Raw genomic sequence first — 27,680 nt, forward strand, 5'->3', positions numbered from 1 at the left:
GGCTCGGCTGCTAACCAAAAGTTCTGCAGTTCGAATCCACTAGCTGCTCCGGGGAAACCCTATGGGGCAGTTCTACTCTGTCCTATAGGGTCGCTATGAGTCGAAATCAACTCAACGGCAATGAGTTTCGTTTGTTTTTTTGGTGGCAAGGATTAAGCACTTGGCTGCTACCTGAAAGGTTGGTGGTTCACCCAGCGGCTCCGCGAGAGAAAGACCTGGCTATCTGCTTCCATAAAGATTACAGCCAAGAAAACCCTATGGGGCAGTTCTGCTTTGTCACATGGCTTTGCTATGAGTTGGAATCGACTCGATGACACCCAACTACAACAACATATTCCTAATTAGGTTTTGTATAGACCGATAAAAGAATAGATTTGTATTTCTGCTTGACTTTAACTGAAGTGGATAGTATGATCTGTAAGTGATCTAGAAATACCCTTGGTGGCAAGAGAAACCATGTTGGCATGAAAGATTTACTGGAAATAATAGAAAAATCAACTAGTGGTTTTCTAAACTGCAGAGCCCTAGGCATGTGGATGGATTGCAGGCTGTCTTCCTCCCTTCCCCTCTGTCACCACTGCCCATCCTTCAGCCAGAGTATCCCTTCCTCCAGAGGGACACCGCTGTGTTCTGCTCTCATGTGAGATTTTATTGGAGAAAAGTTTCTGCAGTTAAATGAATACTAAAAGCACAGAGTGTGATCATTCTTCTCCCTTTCCATTGTTCGCAAATTTGAAATTCAAGAATACCTTTGTGATTCCTATGATGAGTAGGTCTCTCAGACATTTCTTGCAATTGTCCACATTAAGTTCTTGCTTTCCAAAGGATAATGAAAGACAGAATTTTTGTTTGTTTTTGCTTATGGGCTTGTTATTTTTTTGTTTAGTAGCTCACCTTTCTCTTTTCACCCAACTCTAGCTCACACGATTTCCTTAAGCAAAAATTAAGATGTCCATATGCGATCTGTGTCCGGACTCCCAAATTGCACCATATATGTTGTAGAGCCTGGATTTTTAGGTATTTTTTAGATAATGGTTTTCAGAAAGCTGAATAGTTTAAGCTATTTCACTAAAATGAGTGCATTGAAAACCAGATTGCATCTTCACCTTCATTCTGAGACTTAACTGGTTCAACATTCAATCTTTGACATGTTTTCTCACATTGTTGATTATGGTCGAATGCTATCTGTAAGAGTGAAGCATCTTGAAACATCGTGAAACATTATGAAGACGCATGTAATACAGTGTTTGGATTAGGAAAGGAGACTTTATACATGCCAGGGATAAAGAATCCTACTGTCTGTAGACCACATGAAACAATGAAAGAGGCTGAAACCTTGCCCGGCACCTCAGGAATGAGCTAAGACTGTGGTTTAGTCTTTGTATACAACTCTAAGCGCGAGTGGTTCTTTATGTCTGAGATGAGCTAAGCCAGGAATTCTAATTACTATACAGTTCGAGAGAGGGAACTAAAAGAATCTGCTTTGGAAACTGTTTCCATCAACAAGCAAATTTTGCCCTTTGAATAGTTTTGTTAAGTTTGTATTTTGTTTTTCAATTTTATTGTAGTAAAAGATGTAACAAAAATTTGCCATTTTAACCACTTTTTCGTGTACAATTCAGTGACTTTAGTTATCGTTACCATATTGTGCAATCGTTACTACTGTCCATCTCCCAGTCTCCCATCATCCCAAACAGAAACTCAGCACCCCCCTCAAGCAACAAAGTTTGTATTTTTTAATTTACTGTAGAAAAATGCTGACTTGTGTCCTAGTTTCTTAGTGCTGCTATAGCAAAGACTACAAGTGGGTGGCTTTAATGAACAGAAATTTATTTTCTCACCATTTCAGTTTAGGAAGCTAGAAGTCCAAATTCAGGCACCAGCTGTAGGGGAAGTCTCTGTCCGCTCCGGGGGAAAAGCTTTGTCTCAGCTTTTCTAGTCGTCCATCTTTGGAGACCCTGGGCTTGTAGACTGGTCTGCCTCCGTCTGCTTCCGATGATGTTGGTTTTCCCCCTGTCTGCTTTCTTCTGTGCCTGATCTGCTCTCTACATCTCAAAAAGGATTGATTTAAAACACACCCTGCCCTGATACGGCCTCATTAACGTAACAAAAAACCCTGTTCCCAAATGAGATTACATCCACAGGTATAAGAGTTAGGATTTACAGTGCATATTTGTGGGGGACACAATTCAGTTCATAACATCTCATAATTTTGTTTCTCGATCTGTGTATAGGTTTCACTGTCCAGCCTGGAGAGCGGTGGAGTCTTGAGGTGGGACAAGTGTACGTTGTTACAGTCGAAGTGTTTGATAAAAGCGGCACAAAGGCCTACATGTCAGACGTGAGTCTCCCCTTTGTACTCTTCTCATCCCCTGTATGGATAACTCCTTGAGTGGGCCATCTTTGTGGCTAGAAAGTCTTCTTTTGTTTCCAGCTTTTACCTTTAGAAATGCAAGTTAGTACTTTTTTGGTTTTTTTTTTAAATTATTCAATAGTCCTGTCCTTGAGGAATGCCAAACCAGAAATCAAAAATGTAATTCAGTCACAATTATAGAAAGTAGTTGAGGAGAGCAATAGTGATTCCACTTTGGAGGGGAGACGCTCACCACAGTCTCGTAGTGATGAGAGTCGCAACGCACATGTCAGATGTGACATGTTGTACTTATCCTCCAGCTTCCATTTTTTCCCCTTAGAATCGTCAGCTTACGGACTGGCACAAATTACACTAAAATCTGTATAAACTTTGGCTCTTTCTATTCCTGATTGCTTGCCATTAATTTCTCTTTCTAAAGCTAGTACCATTTTAAAATTGCAACTTCCAAATTTAGAATTTCAGTAAGGGAGAGCAGATATTTTGTTTTTATTTCTTTATTTCCTGCATACGTAGCCAACTCTCCCCCACTATGCTTTTTTGGATTTCTGTACTCGGTATATGGCTTTGGTGAAAAAACATCTCTTGCGATTTGTGTTACCATTGGGCTGATTTTCAGAATCTCAGGATTACACATGAGTTTCCAAAGGAGTACTTTGAAGAGCAACTAACCACAGTTAACGGATCTTACCATGTTGTCAAAGCCCTGAGAGATGGGGTGACAGTGATAAATGCATCCCTGACTTCTGTCGTTTACCAGGTAGGAATTAAAAGGTTATTTGTATCCTAAAAACACTCACAAAGCTTGGCTGGCTTATTGATTTGCAAGCAAAGATATATGACCTATACCTTTATCTTTCACAAAATTAAAAAAAAAAACAACTGATTGATAGATAAACAATATACTCAGTAATTTATACCTGTCCAAAAGAATTTTGGAGATACTCTAATCTACTTTAGAATTCTAATCTGCTTTCTAATCTACAATTTTATCCTAATCTACATTTAACATTAATTGTGTTCATTCTGTACACATCGTTTGGGGTTCCTTAAAAAAGTTATTTCAAAAACAATTTCCGAGACCAACTCTTCAGTCAGGGATTGGACTGGACTGTGGGACATAAAATGATACTCGTGAAGGGTGTGCTTCTTAGCTCAAGTAGATACAAGAGACTAAACGGACAGCTTCTGTCCGGACGTGAGATGGGAAGGCAGAGAGGGTCAGGAGCTGGTTGAGTGGGCACAGGGAATCGGGTAGGAAGGAGGAGTGTGCTGTCGCAGTATGGGGAGAGCAATTAGGGTCACATAACAATGTATGTATAAATTTTTGTATGGGAGACTAACTTGAATTGTAAACTTCATTTAAACTACAACTATAAAAAAATTTTTTTTTAAGTTATTTCATATGCACATTTCCGTGTGTCATCAGGTCCGCATAGATTACCTTTTGTTCTAAATAGTCAAAGGGTTAATATGCCAGTGTGTTTAGCCATGCCCCCAGTATTGAACTTTTGCATTTTTTCCAGTTTTTTGCTATTATAAATGGCATAACCGAGTATCTTTGTCTAATTTTTTTTCCGTTTGATTTATTTCCATGTGGTGTAGTAATAGCAGAAATGGAATTAGTGGGTAAAGGATAAAGAATGAATCAGTTTCCCTCCTTGAGGGACCAAATTACTGGGCTGACGGCTGTGGGGACCATGGTCTCGGGAACATCTAGCTCAACTGGCATAACATAGTTTATAAAGAAAATGGTCTACATTCTACTTTGGTGAGTAGCGTCTGGAGTCTTAAAAGCTTGTGACCAGCCATCTAGATACTCCACTGGTCTCACTGTGTCTGGAGCAAGGGAGAATGACGAAAACTAAAGACACAAGGGAAAGATTAGTCCAAAGGACTAATGGACCACAACTACCACAGCCTCCACCAGACTGAGTGCCATACAGCTAGATGGTGCCTGGCTACCACTACCGACTGCTCTGACAGGGATCACAACAGAGGGTCCCGGACAGAGCTAGAGAAAAGTGTAACTCACCAAAAAAAAAATAACAGCAGACTTACTGGTCTAACAGAGACTGGAGAGACCCCAAGAATATGGCCCCCGGACACCCTTTTAACTCAGTACTGAAGTCACTACTGAGGTTCACCCTTCATCTAAAGATCAGGCTCATAAAACAAAACGAGACTAAATGTGGTCACACCAGCCCAGGGGCAAGGACAGGAAGGCAGGCGGGGACAGGAAAGCTGGTAATTGAGAAAGGAAAGAAAAAGAAAAAATTGCAAGCGGGAACTCAAACAGAAACCTGCACACCGGTGTTCATTGCGGCACTGTTCACAGTAGCCAAAAGGTAGAAACCGCCTGAGTGTCCATCAACAGATGAATGGATACACATGATGTGGTCTGTACGTGCAGTGGGATATTACTCAGCCCTGAAGAAAAAAGAAGTCCAGATACATGCTACAACATGAAATAAGTCAGTCAGGAAGGACAAGTACTGTAGGATCTCACGTATGTGAAATAGGCGTATATACAGAAACCAAAGTTTATTAGTGGTTACTAGGGAAGAAGAAAAATATGTAGTATTTTTCAGTAAAAATTATTAGTGCTTATTAGGAAAAAAAAAAATGAATCAGTTTCCAATGCCTCCAAAACATACAAGTATCCTGATTTTTAAAAGCCCACCAAACTGCTTCCCTGTCTGAAAGCTGCACTTTTCCCGGTGATCCTTTCACCCATTTATTTAAGATAGGCTCCTGAGAATCATCTTTGCCTCCGCTTTCTCCCTCACGTTCTGTGTTCGGTACATTATTAAATTCCGTATCAATTCTGCTTCTAAATGTCTCTCAAATCCATTGATTTCTTACTGTCCCTCCTGCTACCTTTCACCCAGATTGTCACAGTAACTTCCAAACTCATCTGCTTCCAGTCTTGCCCCTGTTGTTGTTGTTGGTTGCTGTAGAGTCAATTCTGACTCATGGCGACCCCAAGTGTCGCAGAGTGGAACTGTGCTCCATAGAGTTTTCAAGGCTGTGACCTTCCAGAAGCAGATTGCCAGGCCTGTCTTCTGAGGCACCTCTGGGTGGGTTTGAACCGCCAGCCCTTCAGCTACTGGTCAAGCTCTTAACCAGTCTTGCCCCTAGCTAAAGTGATATTCTGAAAACTACAAAAATGACTGTGTTTAAAATCCTTTGGTGGCTTCTCATTGATTTTAAGATAAAGTTTACACTTTGGAACCCCGGTGCAGTGGTTAAGAGGTCAGCTGCTAACCAAAAGGTCAGGAGTTCGAATCCACCAGTTGCTCCTTGGAAACCCTATGGGGCAGTTCTACTCTGTCCTATAGGGTGTCTATAAGTCAGAATCGACTCGACGGCAACGGGTTTGGTTTGGTTTTGGTGGTACACTGGTTAAGCACTTGGCTGCTAACTGAAAAGCTTGGCGGTTTGAACTCACTCGCTGCCCCATGAGAGAAAGACCTGGCAATCTGCTGCCATAAAGATTACAGTCTGGGAAACCCTATGGGACGGTTCTACTCTGTCACATGGGGTCGCTATGAGTCAAAATCGACTCCACGGCACCTAACAACAACACCAACATGGTTTTATAGGACTCTCTTTGACAGATCACAAACTGCTGGCCCTCAGACTGTTTTGGTTCACAGTCTTGCTTTTTATTCTGGCCTGTGAATTTCTTTTTAATTGAGAAATTTCAAACAAAACCCAAGATGTCGGATCCTCTGAAGATCTGACAACAGTCAGCTCACACTGATAGTGGCTGCCCCGTTTAGGCTGTACTTTCCAGCCGCTCCCTGTTAATTGGTATCCAGCTTAATACACCAGTTTGTCATCTGCCTGCTGCCTGTAGGTGTCTGAGTCTGTGACTCCAGCTGGGTGGTGGTCCTCTGACATCTTCTCCAGCCTCAGACCTCGTCGCTCTCCCCTTCTTATGCTTCAACCACACTGAACTGAAGTTTCTGGGAAATGTCTTGTTCCTTTTTGCCTCTGGGTTTTATTTTTGTTTTGCTTTTGTTTTTAAACAAATGTGGTTCCTTTTGTGTATAACACTTTCTCCCAACTCAGCTGACAAGTCCCAGCTTAAACATCAGTTCCTCAGGCATACTTTCCCCTTCTGTACGTTCTCATAGCGCCCTGTGCTTCCCAGGACATAACTGTCATCGTATTTTAATGTTAGTATTTGCTTCTTTCATCAGATGGTAAACTTTGAGAGTAAGGACTGTGTCTGCCTTGTTCACAACTTTTTCACTAGCATCTAATGAAATGCCTAAAGTATAGTTGGTACAAATAAACATTTGTTAAATGAATGAATGGTGGTTGGTGTCAAGTATGCATCTACATTCATTATTAAAATATGTTTAGTTTTTGCAACAATATTTAATACACTTTTTTTTTTTTAATCCACTGCTACAGTACTTCTTCAGCTGAACCCTATTTCTGGAATCTCTCTTCAGTCCCACAGGTCATGCTTTTTAAAAAGTATTCTGTTTTAAAATCTAAGCTCACACTTCTTTTTAAAACTTAATATTTTTGATGTTCTTGTCTTAATCCTAATGTTTATCAATTTCACATTTGGTCGGAGATTTTAATTGACATCCACTGTACTCTGAATTCAGTGAGGTTAGAGACAGATCTTGAGTTTTCCTTGTTTCCTTGGTACCTAGTTAAGAGAGTTCGATAATCATCTTTTTACTCTCTTTGGGGATAATATGGGGATTGTGTATTATCTAAATTTTGGAAGAAATCTTTATTGAATATACTGGAGCACTTAACCATTTTGGAGGAAGAGTTATTATTAATAACTTTTTTGACTTCTTACTTTGAAATTATGGTAGATTCACAGGAGGTTGCAAAAACAGCGCATAGGACAAAGAAGACATACAAAGGGCAAATAAGCACTTGAAAAAATGCTCAACATCATTAGTCATTAGGGAAACGCAAATCAAAACCGCAGTGATATACCACTTCATACCCACTAGGATGACTAAAATAGAAAAAAGCAGACAAAGACAAGTGTTGGTGGGAACATGGAGACATTGGAACCCTCATATGCTGCAGGTGGGAATGTCAAATGGTACAGCTGCTTTGGGAAACAGTCTGGCATCTAAGGTTTAAGTATAGAGTTACCATATGACTCAGTATTTCTATTTCTATACCCAAGAAAACTGAAAACATATGTTCATGTTCACACAAAAACTTGTACGTGAATGTTCACAGCGGCATTATTCATGTTAGCCAAAAAGATGAAACAACCCAAATGTCCATTAACTGATGAATGGATAAATAACTTGTGTTATGTCCATACAATGGAATATTATTCGGCAGTAACAAGAAATGAAGTACTGATAACATGCTACAACATGGATGAATCTTGAAATATTATGCTAAGTGAAAGAAGTCAGTCACAAAGGACTACGTGTTGTATGATTCCATTTATGTGAAGTGTCCGGAATAGGCAACTCCATAAAAACAGAAAGTGTATTAGTGGTTGCCTAGAGTTGGGGGGATTGGAGGGTTGGGAGGTAACAGCTAAAGGGTGTGGGGTCTCTTTTCGGGGCAATGAAAATGCTCTAAAAATTGTGGGGATGGATGCACAGCTCTGTGAATGTACTAAAATTCATTGAATTATATACTTTACATGAGTTAATTGTATGATTATGTAGTAATTATATGTCAATAAAGCTATGTATACATATATATGTATACACATATGCATATGTATTTACCACTATAAATTTTCCTCTGAGCACTGCCTTCACTGAGTCCCATAAGTTTTGGTATGTTGTACTTTTCATTTTCATTTGCCTCTAAGTATTTTCTGGTTTCCCTTTAGGGTCCCCTGAACCCTTCCCCCACCTTCCCCCAATGGTGACATCTTATATGTCTGTAGTGCAGTATCAAAACCAACAAATTGGCATGGGTACAATGCTGTTAGTAGTGAACTACAGACCTTATTCAGCTTCCACCAGAGTTTACATGCATTCGCATGTATGCAATTTGGGCACATGTATAAATTCATGTAACAGCCACCACCATCATGGTATAGAACTCTTCCATCACCACAAAGAAAATTCTCTATACTACCCCTTTATAGTCATACTCACTCCTCCCACCCCGTCCCTGTTACCTGCCATCTGTCCTTCTCCGTAGCTTTGTCATTTCAAGGATGTTGTATAAATGGAGTCATATTGTATGTAACTTTTTGCTGTTGCCTTTTTTTCACCAAGCATAATCCCCTTAAGATCCATCCTAATTGTTGTACGTCAATATTTCATTCCTTTTTATTGACGAGTAGTATTCCACTGTATGGGTGTACTGGAGTTTGCTTAACCATCTATCTGTTTAAGGACATTGGATTATTTCTAGGTTTTGTTTATTATGAGTAAAGATGCTCTGAACATTTACGTACAGGTTTTGATGTGAGCATAAGTGTCTATTTTTCTAAGATAAATGCCCAAGAGTGCAATTATTGGATCATATGACGTCTTAGTCATCTAGTGCTGCTCTAACAGAAATACCACAAGTGGATGACTTTAACAAAGAGAAGTTTATTCTCACACAGTCTAGCAGGATAGAAGTCTGAATTCAGGCTGCCAGTTCCAGGGGAAGGCTTTCTCTGTCGGCTCTGGAGGAGGGTCTTTGTCATCAATCTTCCCCTGGTCTAGGAACTTTTCTGTGTAGGAATCTCGGGTCCAAAGGATGTGCTCTGCTCCCGGTGCTGCTTTCTTGCTGGTATGAGGTCCCCCTGTCTCTCCGCTTGCTTCTTTTTTTTATATCTCAGAAGAGATTGGCCCAACACAATCCAATCTTGTAAGTTGAGTCCTGCCTCACTAACATAACTGCCGCTAATCCCATCTCATCAACATCATAGAGACAGGATTTACAACGCATAGGAAAATCACATCAGATGATAAAATGGTGGACAATCACAAACTACTGGAAATCATGGCCCAGCCAAGTTGACATATGTTAGGGGGACACAATTCAATCCATGACATATGACAAGCGCGTGTTTAGTTTTATGAGAAACTGCCAAACTATTTTCCAGAATGGCTGTACCATTTTATTTTACGTTCCCACCAACAAATGTATGTCATATCATTAATTTTTTTTTGTTTCTTCTTTTTTCTTAGTATTTTTGAGCTCTCCATTTCCTTAATATTTAATTTTTTATTGTGGTAAAAATAAATATAACAAAACATTTATCGTTTTCCACACTTTTTTACATGTACAATTCAGTGACATTAATTATGTTCATCATGTTGCAACCATCATCACTTTCTGTTTCCAATTTTTTCCATCATCCTTAACAGAAACTCAGTGCCCCCTAAGCAATGACTTTCCCTCCCCCCGCCCCGCCCCTAGTAACCACTGATAAACTTTGGTCTCTATACATTTGCCTGTTCTATATATTTCGTATAAATGGTATCATACAATATTTGTCCTATTGTGTCTGACTTATTTCACTTAGCATGTTTTCAGGGTTGATCCATGTCATAGTATGCATGAAAACTTCATTTCTGTTTATGGCTAAATAATATTCCATCTTTTGTATATACTACATTGTGTTTATCCATTCATCTGTTGATGGACGTTTAGGTTGTTTCCACCTTTGGGCTAGTGCTGCGGTGAGAGTTGGTGTACAAGTATCTGTTTGCATTCCTGCTTTCAGTTCTTTTGGGAATACAGGCAGTCCCAGGGTAACGAACATCCAACTTACCTTTACAAACCAGCCCCTGTAAAGCCTATTAAAAATTCAAGGTACATAGAATTGTTCGTAATTAACAAATGGGCGCTACTTTGCAACGCGCATCATAACCTTATTATTACAGTATTATTATGTTAAAGATGTTTTAGTGTATCTGGGAGTGTGTCTTTAATGTTTTTTATACATAGAAAGGTACACAATGTACTAAGACAAACAATTGACTAACTGACGTTAGATACGAACCATACCTAACTGTTCTGACTTAGGTACAAATACAACTTAAAGACAGATTTAGGAGTGGAACTCGTTCGTAATCTGGGGACTACCTGTATACATAGGAGTAGAATTTTGGATCATATGGTAATTCTATGTTTAAGTTTTTGAGGAACTGCCAAACAGTATTTCACATCAGTTGTACTATTTTACAGTCCCACCAGCAATGGATAAGGGCTTCAGTTTCTCCAAATTCTTGCCAACACTTGTTGTTTCCCATTGTTTTGTTTCGTTTTATCGTAGCCATTTTGGAGGGAGTGAAGTGATATCTCACTGTGGTTTTGACTTCCACGTACCTAATGACTAATGAAGTTGAGCATCTTGTCATGTGCTTGTTGGCCGTTTGTGTATCTTCTCTGGTGAAATGTCTATTCAAGTTGTTTGCCTATTTTTTTGATTGAGTTGTTTGTCTTTTACTTGTTAAGCTGTAGGAGTTCTTTATGTGTTCTGGATATTAAACCCTTGTCAGAGATATGGTTCCCAAAATTTTCTTCCAGTCTGTAGATTGTCTCTTCACTTCATTGATAAACTCTTTTGATGCACAATTTTTTTTAATTTTGATGAAATACCATTTATCTATTTTGTCTTTTGTTGCTCCTGCTTTTGGTATCACATCTAAGAATACATTGTGAAAAAAATGTCTTGAAGCGTTACCACTATATTTTTTTCTAATAATTTTATGGTTTTATTTCTTATATTTAGGTTACTGATCCATTTTGAGTTCATTGTCATATGTGGTATGAGGTATGGGTTCAGCCTCATTCATTTGCATGTGGAAATCCAGTCGTCCCAGCACCATTTATTAAAGAGACTATTCTTAACCCTTCACTGAAGGCATTGGCGAAAAACAAGGCTCCAGGAGTTGACAGAATACCAAGTAAGATGTTTCAACAAATGGACGCAGCGCTGGAAGTGCCCACTTGTCTACGCCAAGAAATTTGGAAGACAGCTACCTGGTCAACCAACTGGAAGAGATCTATATTTATGCCTATTCCAAAGAAAGGATATCCAACCGAATTCAGAAATTATCAAACAATATCATTAATATCACACACAAGTAAAATTCTGCTCATTCAAAAGATCATTCAAAAGCGGCTGTAGCAGTACATTGACAGGGAACTGCCAGAGATTCAAGCTGGATTCAGAAGAGGATGGGGTACCAGGGATATCATTTCTGATGTCAGGTGGATCCTGGCTGAAAGCAGAGAATACCTGAAAGATGTTTACCTGTGTTTTATTGACTACACGAAGGCATTCGACTATGTGGACTGTAACAAATTATGGATAACATTGCGAAGAATGGGAATTCCAGAACACTTGATTGTGCTCATGAGGACAAGAGGCATTCGTTCAAACAGAACAAGGAGATACTTCGTGGTTTAAAGTCAGGAAGGGTGTGCGCCAGGGTTGTATCCTTTCACCATACTTATTCAATTTGTTTGCTGAGTAAATAATCCAAGAAGCTGGACTATATGAAGAAAAAAGGGGCATCAGGATTTGAGGAAGACTCATTAACAACTTGCATTATGTAGATGACACAATCTTGCTTGCTGAAAGTGAAGAGGACTTAAAGCACTTACTGATGAAGATCAAAGACCACAGCCTTCAGTAAGGATTACACCTCAACATAAAACAAAAATCCTCACAACTGAACCAATAAGCAACATCATGATAAATGGAGAAAAGATTGAAGTTGTCAAGGATTTCATTTTACTTGGATCCACTATCAATACCCATGGAAGCAGCAGTCAAGAAATCAAACAATGCATTGCATTGGGCAAATCTGTTGCAAAAGACCTCTTTAAAGTGTTAAAAAGCAAAGATGTCACTTTGAGGACTAAGGCGCACCTGACCCAAGCCATGGTGTTTTCAATTGCTGTATATGCATGTGAAAGCTAGGCAATGAATAAGAAAGACCGAAGAAGAATTGGTGCCTTTGAATTATGATATTGAGGAAGAATATTGAGTATACCATGCACTGCCAAAAGAATGAACAAATCTGTCTTGGAAGAAGTACAACCAGAATGCTCCTTATAAGCAAGGATGGCGAGACTACACCTCACATAATTTCGACATTGTCTTAGGCTGGGTTCTCTAGAGAAGCAAAACCAGTGAAGTGTATAAATATGTATATATAGAGAGATTTATATCAAGGAAATGGCTCACATGGTTGTAGAGGCTGGAATGTCCCCAGTCCATGGATCAGGATAGAGGCTTCTCCTGATTCACGTAGCCACAGGGGCTGGCAAACCCAAGATCAGCAGGTTGGAAAGCAGGGCTATTGCTCACAGACTCTGAAGATTGACAAACCCCAAGAGTGACAGGCAAGACCACAGGTAAGCCACTAGCTCAAGTCCCAAGAACCAGAAGTCAGATGAACAGGAGCCAGCTGCAGGATCCAGAAGAAGCAAAAGCCCCTGAGCCCTGCCAGAATGTCCGCCCACACTCAATGCAGGCCATATGCCCAAGGAAACTCTCCTTCAACTGATTGGCTACTCACAGCAGATCCCATCATGAGGGTGATCATGTATCAGATCTCAACAGGGAAGTGACCACAACATTAATACAACTGCCAAAACACTATGAGAATCATGGCCCAGCCAAGCTGACACAGTCTTAATCATCACAGACATGTTATTAGGAGGGATCAGTCCTTGGAGAAGGACATCATGCTTGGTAAAGTAGAGGGTTAGCAAAAAAGAAGAAGACCCTCAATGAGATGGATTGACACAGTGGCTGCAGCAGTGGGCTCAAGCATAACAATGATCATGAGGATGGTGCAGGAGAGGGCAGTGTTTTGTTCTGTTGTACACAGAGTCGCTATGAGTCGGAGCTGACTGGACGCATCTAACAACAATTCTTATCCTGTTGAATGGACTTACCATCCTTGTTGAAAATCAGTTACCATAGATGTATGGGTTTATTTCTGGACTCTTAATTCATTGGTCTATATATCTATCATTGTTCTAGTACCAAACTATTTTGATTACTATAGCTTTATAGTATGTTTTGATATCAGGAAGCATGAGTCCTCCTACTCTGTTCTTCTTTTTCAAGATTGCTTTAGCTATTTGGGGCCCCTTACAGTTCCATAAAAATTTGAGGGTTGGCTTTTCCATTTCTGCAAAGAAAGCTGTTGGAATTTTGATGGGGATTGCATTGAATCTATATATTACTTTGGGTAGTATTGACATCTTAACAATATTAATTAAATTAATATTCTTTAATTTCTTTTAGTAATGTTTTATATTTTTTAGTGTACGATCTTTCACTTCATTGGTTATATTTATTCCTAGGTATTTTTTCTCCTTTTAGATGGCATTGTAAATGGAATGTTTCCTTAATTTCCTTTTCAGTTTGCTTATTGCTAATGTATAGAAACCCAACTGATTTATGTGTGTTGACCTTGTATCCTGCCACTGAATTCATTGCTAAATTCATTTATTAGCTCCAGTAGCTTTCTTGCGGATTCTTTGGGGCTCTCTGTATATATAGTATCATGTCATCTGCAAAAAAGGTTACTTTTACTTCTTCCTTTTCGATTTGGATACCTTTTATTTCTTTTTTGCCAAATTGCCCTGTCTAGGTCTTTGAATAGCAATATTGAATAGCAGTGGTGAGAGTGGACATCTTTGTCTTGTTTCTGATCGCAAGGGGAAATCTCTTACTCTTTCCCCATTGAGTATGATATTAGCTGTGGGTTTTTCATAAATCTCCCTTTATCAGATTGAGGAACTTCTATTCTGTTCCTAGCTTGTTGAGTGCTTTTATCATGAAAGGGTCTTGGATTTTGTCAGATGCCTTCTCTGTCAATTGAGATGATAATATGGTTCTTTTCTTTTGGTCTGCTAATGTGGTGTATTACATTGATTGATTTTCTGATGTTGAACCGCTGTTGTGTTCCTGGTATAAATCCCATTTGATCATGGTGTATAATGCTTTTAATACACTTTTGGATTCACTTTGCTAGTATTTTGTTGAGAATTTTTGTGTCTGTATTCATAAGGGATAGTAGTCTGTAGTTTTCTTTGTTTGTGATATCTTTGTCTGGCTTTTGTATCAGAGTAATGCTACCTTCATAGGATGAGTTAGGCAGTATTCCCTCCTCTTCTGTTTTTTGGAAAAGTTTAAGGAGGATTAGAATCACTTCTATAAATGTTTGGTAGAATTCCCTAGTGAAACCATCTCGTTCAAGATTTTTCTTTGTTGGGTTGAGAGGTTTTTGATTACTGATTCAATCTCTTTACTTTTGTGGGTTTGTTGGTATTTTCTATTTCTTCATGAGTCAAAGTAGGAAGTTTATGTGTTTCTAGGAATTTGTCCATTTCATCTTGGTTATCTAATTTGTTGGCGTACAATTGTTCACAGTATTCTCTTATGATCTTTTTTATTTCTTTAGAGTCTGTTGTACTGTCTTCTCTTTTGCTTCTGATTTTAGATATTTGCATCTTCTCTCTCTTTTTCCTTTGTCCTTATAGCTAAAAGTTTGTCTATTTTATCGATCTTTTCAACAAACCAACTTCAGATTTCATTGATTCTCTCTGTTGTTTTTCTATTCTCTATTTCATTCATCTCTGCTCTGATCTTTGTTATTTTCTTCATCTGGTAGTTTTGGGTTTGGTTTGTTCTTCTTTTTATAGTTTCTCAAGTTATAAAGTTAGGTTATTGACTTGACATCTTTCTTCTTTTTTAATGTAGGCATTTACCACTATAAATTTCCCTCTGAGCACTGCCTTCACTGAGTCCCATATGTTGTGCTTTCATTTGCCTCTAAGTAGTTTCTGATTTCTCTCTTGATTTCCTCCTTGACCCACTGATTGTTTAATAGTGTGTTGTTTAATTTCCACATATTTGTGGAATATTTAGTTTTTCTTCTGTTATTCATTTTGAATTTTACTCCATCGTAGTTGGAGAAGATACTTTGTATAATTCCAGTCTTTTTAAATTTATTGAGATTTACTTTGTGACCCAGCATATGGTCTATCCTAGAGAATGATCATTGTGCACTGGAGAACAGTGTATATCATGCTGTTGTTGGGTGGCACGTTCTGTGTATGTCTGTTAGGTCTAGTCGTTGTGCAAATCCTCTATTTCTGTACTGATCTTCTTTGTAGATGTTCTGTCCATTATTGAAAGTGGTATATTGAAGTCTCCAGCAGTTACTGTAGAATTTTCAGATGTTTCTCCTTTGAGTTCTGTCAGTAAATGTTTGCTGCATATTTTAGGGCTCTGATGTTAAGTGCATATATGTTTATAAATGTTATGTCTTCCTGATGAATTGACCCTTTTATTATTATACAGCGTCCTTTTTTTGTCTCTTTTAACAGAGTTTGACTTAAAGTCTATTTAGTGTGATATCAGTGTTACCACCCTAGCTCTCTTTTGTTTACTGTTTGCATGGAATATTTGTTTCTGTCTTTGCACTTCCGACCTATTTACGTCTCTGAGCCTAAGATATGCTTCTTATAGACAGCATATTAGTTGAATCATGGTTTTTTTGTTTTATTGTAAACTCATTCTGCCACTCACTGCTTCTACATTGGAGCATTTAGTCTATTTACATTCACAATAAGGAAGGACTTCTACCATTTTGTTACTTGTTTTTTGTGTGTCTTATACCTTCTTTGCTCCTCATTTTCTCCAACACAGACAACATTTGTGTTTTGTTGATTTTTTGTAATGAGCCATCCTTATTTCCTTTTAGATATTTTCCTTGTGGTTAACACGAGGATTACTTTTGACATCTTACATTTGTAGCAAAAAAATAAAAAGTCAAAATCAATGCCTTTAAGTCAATTCCAGCTCATCGCAACCCCATGTGTTACAGAGTAGAACTGTTCCATAGGGTTTTCTTGGCTGAATCTTTATGAAAGCAGATCTCTAGGCCTTTCTTCCACAGTGCCAGTGGCTGGGTTCAGACTACCAGCCTTTAGGTTAGTAGTTGAACGCAAACTGTTTGCGTCGCCCAGGGACTTCCCATTTCTAACCTGGTGTTAATTGATACGAACTTAACTTCAGTAACATACAAAAACTCTGTTCTTATACTGCTTCTCCCCATCTCCTGTTTGTTTATGTTTTTGTTATCACCAATGATATCTTTATACATCATGTGCCCTGTAACATAAATCTATACTTATTTTTTATGCATTTGTCATTATAAAGCATGAAAGACATAACACTAGAATTTGTTGTCAGCTGCTGTCAAGTCAGCTCCAACTCATGGTGACCCTACGTATAAGAGAACGAAACGTTGCCTGGTCCTGCGCCATCTTCACAATCGTTGGTGCGTTTGAGTCCATTGTTGTGGCTATTGTGGCAGTCCATCTCACTGAAGGTTTCCCTTGGTTTTGCTGACGTTCTGCTTTACCAAGCAGGATGCTCTTTCTAGCGATTTGTCTTTCCTGATGACGTGTCCAAAGTAAGTGAATGGCAAGAGCCATTCTCGCTGCTAAGGAGCATTCTGGTTGTATTTCTTCTAAGACTGATTTTTCTGTTCTTTTGGCAGTCCATGGTATATTCAGTATTCTTCACCAGCACCATAATTTGAACACCTCGATTCTTCTTCCGTCTTCCTTTTTCATTGTTCAGCTTTCACTTGCATACGAGGTGATTGAAAAGACCATGGATTGGGTCAGGCACACCTTAGTCCTGAAAGTGACAGCTTTGCTTTTTAAAACTTTAATGAGGTTTTTTGCAGCAGCTTTGCCCAATGCATTACATCATTTGATTTCTTGACTGCTGCTTCCATGGGCATTAATTGTGCGTCCAAGCAGAATGAAACAGTGGACAACTTCAATTTTTTTATCCATTTATCATAATGTTCACTGGTCCAGTTGTGAGGATTTTCATTTTCTTCACGTTGAGGCGCAATCTGCGCTGAAGGAAAATACTTAGTCCTGAGACACAGTGTTTACTCCTGAGTTTGCCAAAGTGGTTGTACCATTTTATACTTCTCCCAGCACTTGTGAGTGTTCCAGTTGTTCCACATCCTTGCTAACATTTTATTTCAGCCTTTTTATTTTATTCAATCTTCTTGTTTTAGCCATTGTAATGGGTACAGAATCTTATTGTGATTTTAATTTGGATTTCCTTGATTATTAATTATGTCGACCATCTTTTCATTTGCTTATTGGCCATTTGTATATCCTTTTTGTGAATTGTCAGCTAAGTCTTTGGCCCATTTAAAAAATTTGGATTGTTTGTTTTTTACTGTTGATTTATAGGAATTCTTTATTTACTCTGAATGTGAGTCTTTTGTTAGATACATGTATTGCAAATATTTAATTCCAGTCTATGGCTTACATTTTCATTTTCTTAACAGCATATTTTGATAAGGAAGCTTGGTTTCATACTTCGTTGGGGCAGGTTTGTTTTGATTTTGCCTTTTGTTTTTGGGCAAATACTTAGTCCTGGGACATAATGTTTACTCCTAAGTCAACCCTTTCGGGGTTTCAGTGGTAAGTCCAACGTGTTTACCAAGCCTCTCTAAGTTGGCAGAATTCAAGCTCCAAACTCTCTCTCTTCTGATGGGCAGCAGCTGAAATCGCTGCTCAATTTTTTGCTTTCTAGCAGGCTTCTTGAAGTCTCCCTTGTGTGTGTATAGCTTAGGAGTCAGCCAAGAATTCAAAGAAGTTTACATGCAGATTTTGGGCTCCCCCACCATGGCTCTCCTTTCTAGGATTTTCTCCCTTCATTGCCAGTTGCTCTGGCAACCTCAAACTCCATCCTCTGACAACTCAATAAAGACTGAGGCTTTTCCTTGAGTTCTAGCTACCCTATAGCGGGCAGCCTGAGGAGTGCCCTCGGGGAAAAGCTGTATAAATGTCAGTCTCGTCCAGTGCTGTTCCTTTCTTTCAAGAGTTGAATCCTCTCCAATTTCTGCCTACTCTTGGTCACTCTCCAGGCCCTACAAATAGTTGTTTTTATGTTTTGTCTAGAATTTTTAATTGTTATATTCAGTAGGGTTAGTCCAATACAAGCTACTCCATCTTCCTGGAGTTGGAACAATTTTAAGACTTTTAATAAATAGGACAAAATTGCACTCCTACCAGCAATGTATGACAGTATCTGTTTCCCCAGAACCCTTATTGTTACACTGTATTTCTTTTAAATCTTTACCTATTTCCTAAGCGGAAAAAAAGAGTTATTTTTTGGTTTTATCTTGCATTTCTTTGACTGCTAATGAGGTTGAACATTTTATCAAATTTTTTAGTCCTATGAATTTCTTCTTCTTTTTTTGTCAATTGCCTATCTATATATCTTTTGCCCATTCTTGTATTGGACTGTTGTTCTTTTCATGGTGACATAGAAGAACTATTTTAAAAAATTTAAAGGCTAGCAACCTTCTATCATATTTTGTTACAAATATTTTTTCAATGTTACATTAAAAATAAACGTGCTTTTATTTTCTATCCATTCCCTTCCCATCTTCTAGTTCTTGATTTTTAACATCATGTATCTGCTCTTTCGTCCTTAATAATATTTGTATTGTTTTGAAACCACAAATATAATAATTATTTAGGCCTGTGCTTAAATGCTGAATTTCAGTCATTTTATAGCACAGCTTCCTAATCTTGAATTCTTTATTCTTTATTTTGATGCATACTTTGGTTGGTTAGAATTCTTCTGCAAGAATTCTTCTGCAGCACCTGACCTCCTCTAACTTCAAAAGGCGGAAGGAGGACCAAGATCAACATCCCAAGGCTGATTCCTATGAGGCGGAGGTCAGACATGCCTCCTCTATCTGCCATTCTTACCAATTCTGACACCAACCATCCCTCCCATGGCACTCTCTACTTCTCTGCTGGGTTCAATAATTCATTGCAATGGCCACACAGAACTCACAGACAATACTCATGATTATGGGTTTATTAGTGAAGTAGCAAGTTACAATTCAGGTTCAGAAACACTCAGGATACAGTTCTTCCATCAGGACAGACTCTTTCTCTGGCCCCTTGGCCTCTGCCCTGCTCAGGCAAGTATTACAGAGCTCTTTTAGCTCTGCCAATAAGTGCCCAGAGGCACCCCACTCCACCAGTAAGCCTTGACCCAAAGGTACTCAGCTTTCTTGCTCTGTGGGCCAGGAAGCACACTGTGCCATCTCCTGTCAGTCTTTCCTGCTGCTGTTTCTCTGCCACCGCTTCTCGTGGTCTCCAGTGTTAACAGCTCTCTCTTTCTCTCTCTCCACCTCCTGGTTCCCAGATCTTTTCCGGACAGGGATCTTGGGTCCAAAGACACATTCCATTCTTGGCTCTTCTTCCTTGGTGGTGGTGAGATCCTCTTCTTCCCACCCCTCAGATGGCTCATCCAAGCCTAGCAGGACTGCAAAACCAACCAACCCCCTCGCCAGGGCGCCACACACCCCACTAGCATGTTCCCACCCAGTCACCCACCAGAAGCCACAAGACCATGACAAGAAAGGCCACACAAAAGCGATTCATTGAGATTTTTTTTTAGAAAGGGTATACTTTCAGAGTCTTTATATAGCTGAGAATATCTTTTTGTAGTCGTTAACATAAGTGACAACTTGACTGGGTATAGACTTCTTAGATCACAGCTGTTTTTCAGTGAAACTCTGTAGACTTTGCTTCACTGTATTCTGATCATATAGACAGGTCAGAAGCCAGCCAGATTCTCCTACCTTTTTAGGTAGAGTGGAATCATATTTTACACAGAGGTCAGATTCTAAAATTAGTTTAAAAAGTAAATATTAGTACATTTCTCTGTAGCCCTCAATTAATTTTTTGGTTTCTTCTTCAAGGATATTCTTGAAGTCCTCACCACATACTTGCCTCGGTTCTAGACTAATTGGTTTTATTTCTTTGCTAATGATAGAGAAACTCTTAAAATCATTCCAATATTCTTCCCATAAATTTTGCCAACATCATTAACTGCTGTGGGCTTGATTGCATTCCTTATCTAGACTAGAAAAACACACTCACTGAATGGAATAGTTTTATGTCTCCTTCCTTCCTTCCTTCCTTTCCTTTCTTCTTCCCTTCCCTGTTTCCCTGGTGATGGTAGTGGTTAAGAGCTTGGCCACTAACCAAAAGGTCAGCAATTCGAATCCACCAGCTGCTCCTTAGAAGCCCCATGAGGCAGTTCTACTCTGTCCTATGGGGTCACTATGAATCGGAATCCACTCGCTAGCAGTGATTTTTCTCTGGTTTCCTTTCTTCCAGATATAGTCGAATACACCCAAGTTAAGTCAAATACATAATTGATATGACTCCACCATGACCAATGCTTTTTCTCCCAGAATGCTTATAGACTTTTTGCTTTAGTTTTTATATTCAAGATTTTTACAAGGTTACGATTTATAACACGTCTTCTTAAAGATTTTTTCAGGGTCTAGGACAGTGCCTAGCATGTAAAGGAAAAACTATAGTTATTTTTTTTATTACTTAGTTAATTTTGGTTGCTACATGATAGATCCCTTTTTTAAACAATAGGAGATTTATCTCACATAACAAGAAGTCTAAAAGTATGGTCGTTCCAGGGCTGCTTAATCAAAGCCCAGTGGTGTCATCAAGATCCCAGTGGTTTTTTTTTTTTTTTGCCATCTTTGAGTTCTGTCCCTCTCAGTGTACTGGATTTTATTTTTAGACATACCCCCTCATAATCACAGTATGGCTGCTTCAGCACTGAATGTTTCACACTCACATTACACCTAAAGGCCTAAGAAGAGAATGTTTCTTATTTGAGTCCCTTTTCAAGAGCAAAGCAAACACCTTGTACAAGTCCTCTAGCAGACTTTATACCACAATGGGCAGAATAATGTTAAACATGCCCTTTCCAGAAACAAGTACGGCAAAACCCAGAAACCCACTGCTGTCCAGTCAATTCCAACTCAGACAGACCCTACAGGGCAGAGTAGAAATGCCCCCATAGAGTTTCCAAGGCTATAAATCTTTATGGAAGCAGACTACCACATCTTTTTCCCGTGGAGGGGCTGGTGGGTTCAAACTGCCAACCTTTCAGTTAGCAGCTGAGCACTTTAACCACTGCGCCACCAGCATGCTACTAAGTACAGCAAGGGGAATGGAATTCCCATGATTAACATAGACAGATTAAGGTCTACCCCTTTCAGGCAGGGAAGAACCCGTATCTCTCTTGAAGGATATAGCCTTGAATGTGAACAAAACTGGGTTCCTGTAAGCAAGACTTTTTTTAGCAGTGACTGTTGGAAACCCTGGTGGCATAGTGGTTAAGAGCTATGGTTGCTAACCTAAAGGTTGGCAGTTTGAATCCACCAGGTTCTCCTTGGAAACTCTATGGGGCAGTTCTATTCTGTCCTATAGGGTCACTATGAGTTGGAATCAACTCGACAAGTTTGGTTTATTGGATAGGGCACCAACCATGTCTGCTACCTAGTCCAAAAAAAGGTTTAAGATTTCCTAAAGTCAAATGAAAAATATTTCCTAGTTCTTGATGACTCCTGCCTTCTCATCCTTGCCCCTGGGCTGGTGTGCCCATTTAGTCTCATTTTGTTTTACGGGCCTGTCTAATCTTTGGCTGAAGGGTGAACCTCAGGAGTGACTTCAGTACTGAGTTAAAAGGGTATCTGTGGGACATACTCCCAGGGTTTCTCCAGTCTCTGACTCATGGCAACAAACTCTCTTTTATTTCAGGAAATTTTTATTTACTATTCTCCCTGATTATAGTACCTATTTTAGGTCTAGCAAAATCTCTTGCATTATTGAACCAGAGTAGATGTGCTGCTCTAATGAATAGGAATATTTATTTCTTTATTTCTTTCATACGTAGAAACCAGTTGAGGAATTCATTAGCATAGCCATTTTGCTGATGCTTTGAGTATGAATGCGTATTGTAAGAACAGTCCTTATAAAAATCTGTTTTACTTCTTTTTTTCTGCCCTTATAGAGTAAAAGTAGTCAACCTATGAGATTTCCAATCAGACATCAGCAAGAAGTGAAGATTTATTTTCCCATCAAGCTTACACCCAACTTTCTGGCATTTCCTTACCATCCTATGGGAATGTTATATCGCTATAAAGTACAGGTATGATATCCTATAATGTGAGAATTCACAGAGTCAGTTTCCCTGATAGCTTAATTTATTAAAATTTGTTTAATGTTAAATTTTATTTCCCCGGAGTCCTAATAGGATAGCTCAGTTTTTGGTAACAACCAAGTCATGCTCTTGAATATTGTTATCTGTGGCAAGACTTTCTGTCTCTCTTCCATATATCCTTCCCTTGTGAGTTTTATAAACTTTTGTCAAGTTCCCTTTTGCTCTTTTTTTCCTGACAGTTTGAGATACTACTATTACTTAATCTTCCTTTAGTATTTTCCTTGCCCATTTGGCTACTTTGCTATAGCTGCTCAGTTTCTTAACGAGTCCAGAAATAATTTATTCGTTTTATTATTTCCTGAACTTTATTTCACCGGCCAAATTTTACTTTTTCACTTAAATTCCATTTTTGTTTCCATGGTAATCAAATGCAAGGTTACGCTTTTTCACAGGTAGAGGGTGGTAGTGGCAACTTCACCTGGACCTCTTCTAATGAAACGGTTGCCATGGTAACCACGAAAGGAGTGGTGACGGCAGGTCAGGTCAGGGGGAACAGCACTGTTCTGGCCAGAGACGTACAAAATCCAATTCGATACGGAGAAACTAAGGTAAATGCCTCTCCAAAAAACCTTTTTCTCACCCTGAGACTGCTACCTATATTTTAAGTACAGTACCATATTTTTAAAAAAATCTCCAGTCCAAATTGGCTTTTTAAAAATGATGCTCAAAATCATTTTGGAAGTACATTTTCCCTAAATATTCCTGATGTGGGTTGAATGCTGCATCACTTAATAGCCAGTGATTTAACTTCTATGTTTGTGTCCTCATCTCTAAAACAGGGATAATGATAGTGTCCACCGCAAGGGGTTATTGTCAGAATTAAATGAGATGATGTCGACCCCAATGCTTGGCGTATATTCGGTACTAAGTGTTAGCTATTTTCATTATTATTATCATACATATGATCTTTGAAACGACTTTATGTTAACTTTATTTCCAGTCTCATGTTTTTGTTTGTCAATCTTCTTTCTAAAAGATTGAGAACTCTCTTTGCTATATTATATAACCGTTTTCCTATTTTTCTTCCACTGTTAGAATATGGTAATATATGTTGCTGTTCCCTGCAGGACTTCGCATTTTACCACCGTTAAGTGCACATTTTTTAAGTAATTCCTAGGTACTTAGCACCATACTAGGCATCTGTCATAGGAAATTGAAAGAAGTATAGCATATCATCCCTACCTTTAAAAATCCAAAGTCTATTAGGAAGATGTATTCACATGAAACGTTAAAGAACATTTCAAGGAAATGATATAATTTTAAAGTAGTATATGATTGAGAGCTAGTTGAATTGTAGCGATAATTATAGCTTATAAAAGAAGAATCCTTGTAGGAAGGAGTAGTCAAAGATTATCATGAAAGAGGTGGGAACTTGAACAAGACTTTGAAGGATGGAGGCAAAATAAGGCCTGTGGGCCAAACCCTGCTTCCTTCTTTTTTTTGAAAATAAAGTTTTATTGGAACGCAGCCACTCCCATTTGTCTATGTATTGTCTATGTCTGTTTTCGCACCACAACAACAGTAGTAGTGACAGAGACTGTGTGGCCTGCAAAACCCAAAATATTTGCTAACTGGCCTTTTACAGAAAAAGTTTGTCGATACCTCCTGTAAGACGGTAGGGAGCTATCACAGGCTTTGAAGCAGGTCAGTAATATGGTAAGATCTATGTTATGGTGAGGTCTATAATATGTACAGTCTACTTATTTTTAATTTGGGTGGCTGTGAGTCAGAATCAACTTGATGACAATGAGTTTGGTTTTTTGTTTTTTAATTATTTTTGTAATCAGATAGTAACAGGTATAATAATAAGAGGAGGAGGATTGAAAGATGGCTGGTGGTGTAGACTAATAGACTCGAGTGGATTGAAGGGAGAAAGGGAAAGCCTAACCAGCTAAGCCTGAACTAGTGAGACAGTATTGAAAATAGAGAGAAGGGGACACATTGGGAGTTGTTTCAGAGGTCGATTTAATGAGATTTGATGCCCAGTTAGGCATCCAAGTGAAAGATTTAAAGACATAGAGATGCTCTGGAGGTTTCTAGCTTTGGCTGCTGAGTGGATAGAAAACCCAAGAAAAGGGAGAGAATGATGAGTTCAGTTTGGGATATATTTAACGGGACTTATCTATGGATCATCCAGATGGATGTTTGTAACTGGAAATAAGGGTCTGAAGTTCAACTTAAAAACTAAGGCTGGAGATAAAAATGTGTAGTTATTAGCATATGGTTGGTTGTTGAAACTTTGTGACCGGATAAAATTTCCCCGGAAGAGCAAGATGAGAAGATGGACCCAGCGTAGTATGTGTCACTTTAAGATACATGGGCTGAGGAAGAGGGACCAGAAGAAGACACATAGAAGGTGACAAAAAAGGTAAATTAAAAGACATTAGGGAAGAGGAGTGCTCTCTGTCAGAGGTCAGCAAACTTCTTCTGGAGAGGGCAAGATAGTAGGCATGTTAGTCTTCACAGCCACGTAATGGTCTGTCCCATATTCTTCTTTGTTGTTTTTTACAACCCTTTAGAAATGGTTCTTAGCTCACAATACAAAAACAGGTTGTGCACAGCTGGCTGTAGTTTGCCAGACCCCTGCTGTATGGTGGTAGATTCTTGAGAGAAGTCAATTGACTAAGGAATAAAAAGAGAGACATGTTCAGCACCTCACACAGTGCCTTGTAATATTGTGTATGTTTCTAAATATTTAAGGAATGATTTCTTTTTTCTAACATAACTTTCTTGAAAGATGAATTGCTTTTTTCCCTCCAGATATATGTCCTGAAACTGAACAAAGTGGAGTTGTTACCGTTTCATGCTGATGTGGAGATTGGCCAGACTATAGAAATCCCCATTGCAATGTATCATACAAATAAGGAGACCAAAGAGGCCATTGCGTTTACAGACTGCTCTCATTTATCCTTGGATGTCAACATGGATAAGCAAGGAGTCTTTACTCTTCTCAAAGAAGGTAAGAGTAGGCTTTTTATTTTTATCCTTCCTCCGTCTTTAAATTAAGGGACAAATTGTCAATTCAGGAACCACAAATAACAGTCTAAATTTACCTGTTACTGTTCTTTACTTTTATTTATTCTGTCACCTGTCTTGTAGTAGGTGTTATACTTTTCATTTCATAGATACAGAAATCAAATAACATGTTCAGGGTTTCATTGTGACTGCACAATATCAGTTTTCTGCTCATATTTAAGTCTTCTGTTTCCAGCCTTTTCCTCTCTTTCTTTAATATGTATACCATACCTCTAAGAGGAATGTAATGCCATTTAATAGGTGTATAAAAAATTGTTTTAAAAATGTATTTAAAAGATAAAAGATCTTTTTCTGATAAGAAGGAGAATACAAATAAACTATCCATGAAGATCAACATTGTCTCCTATTGTTGAACCTCATATTTGATCCTGATCTATTGTTTTTCCATCAGTAAGAATGGTAGTAGTAGCATTTAACATATACCTAGTGTTTACTATTGTCCGGTTGTTGTTCTGAATACTTTTTATATATTAACTCATTTAATTCTCACAGCACATCTATAAGGTTGGCATCAACTGAGACTTCTCCCTTGCCCTTGCTGCCGTAGTATCTCTTACAAATCTCTTCTCTCCTCTGTTCTCATGATATCTCTCCTAATTTAGACTCTCATTATCTCTCAGCTAGGTTATTAGAATGTCCTCCTAACTGTTCTTCCCTCTGATAATCACGGTACCAGATGGATCTTCCTGAAGCTCAACTTCAGTGTTACTTTTCCTGCTCAAAAATTTTGAGGGGAGGCAGGGCCAAGATGGCGGAGTAGTGAGACACTTCCTGTGGTCCCTCTTACAACAAAGACCCCAAAAAACAAGTGAATCAATTATATATGACAGTCTAGGAGCCCTGAACATCAAAGACAAAGTTGAGGAGTCAGACTGAGCAGCAACAGGAGGGAGAGACAGTTCAGAAGCAGCCAGGATTTGCCAGACCTGACCTAGCCAGCACCCTGCAGGCTGGATTGGCCGGAGCACGCGGGCTGAGGCAAGCAGTGGCACTTGGTATGTGTTTTCTACATCAGGAGATATTGAACGGCAGAGAGTCTGCACAAGCCTCCGGAACCAAGGGGAAGCGGCACTGGATCTGCGAAAGTTAAGTGCAAGCATCTAACCTACCGTGCAGGATCAAAATAACCCTTCCCCCTCTTGGAAGTACCTCTCTCCTCTTCATCCCCTCCCCTCTCTGCTCCAGTCCCAGTCCGGCTTCAGCGATTGCCACTGCCCCCTGGGCCAGAAGTGGGACCCACCATGCACCCTGAGCCATTCTCCTAGCTTTGGAGAGGGAACAAATTAACAAACAAATAACAAAAAGGAAAAAATAATCTGCCAGCTCCCTGAAGCCGGGACTTCAGGGCAGTCACAGCCCCTTTGCCTAGGCACAGGCACAAGGGTTCCATGGACTTTGAATGCCTTTCACTCCTGCCTAGAACTCTGTGGGCCCATTTCAACAGCGTAGGCCCTCATTACCATAGTACAACAGGGTATATACCTGAAGCCTATTTTCAACTGCAACAGCTGAGGGGGAGTGGCAGATTCGTGATATTTGACACCACACTGCCCATTAAGCAGGGTCCTCACCTACCCACATCAGTGACCTAAGGACAGTAAATCCACCCACTCCACTTAGCCACCCATGTCAGGGATCCAAAAATAAGTGGTGCCTCCTAGTCCTTACAGCCAACGGCACTGGGTACCCAAAGTCCGGCTGCAAAACCCACTCACCTACACATTCTAGGGTACAGGGACACACCTTCAACCCAGACACTCAGGAATAGCTGTCAGCCCCCTACCTTGCTCAGCACATAAACCTCTACTGCAGCCAGATACCGGTGCTGCTCCAAACACCCCTACATAGCCCTGCCTGAATAGGACTGTAGGTGAGAGCCTGCACCACGTACTCGAAGACTGACAACCTGGACACCTTAGCTATGCATACAAGAACAGTAAACGGACTCCTGGGTGGCATCTGGGGTCTTAAAAGCTTGCAGGAAGCCATCTAAGATGCATCAATTGGTCCCAACCACCTGAAGGAAAGGAGAATGAAGAACACCAAAGACACAAGGTAAGTATTAGCCCAAGAGACAGAAAGGGCCACATAAATCAGAGACTTCATCAGCCTGAGACCAGAAGAACTAGATGGTGCCCGGCTACCACCAATGACCGCCCTGACAGGGAACACAACAGAGAGTCCCTG

At 39.4% G+C, this 27,680-nt stretch overlaps 1 protein-coding gene across 1 annotated transcript in view; it reads left to right on the top strand.

The window, feature by feature from the left end:
• Positions 1-27,680, top strand: part of NUP210L (nucleoporin 210 like) — a 115,969-nt gene that overhangs the window by 19,096 nt on the left and 69,193 nt on the right. The window contains exons 8-13 of the mRNA XM_004388580.2: positions 949-1,017; positions 2,235-2,341; positions 2,991-3,131; positions 22,248-22,385; positions 22,850-23,005; positions 25,218-25,416. Coding sequence (XP_004388637.1) covers positions 949-1,017; positions 2,235-2,341; positions 2,991-3,131; positions 22,248-22,385; positions 22,850-23,005; positions 25,218-25,416 — 810 coding nt within the window. The remainder of the gene's footprint in view (positions 1-948; positions 1,018-2,234; positions 2,342-2,990; positions 3,132-22,247; positions 22,386-22,849; positions 23,006-25,217; positions 25,417-27,680) is intronic.

The sequence above is a fragment of the Trichechus manatus genome, unplaced genomic scaffold, assembly GCF_000243295.1.
Source record: "Trichechus manatus latirostris isolate Lorelei unplaced genomic scaffold, TriManLat1.0 scaffold00213, whole genome shotgun sequence".
NCBI lineage: Eukaryota > Metazoa > Chordata > Mammalia > Sirenia > Trichechidae > Trichechus > Trichechus manatus.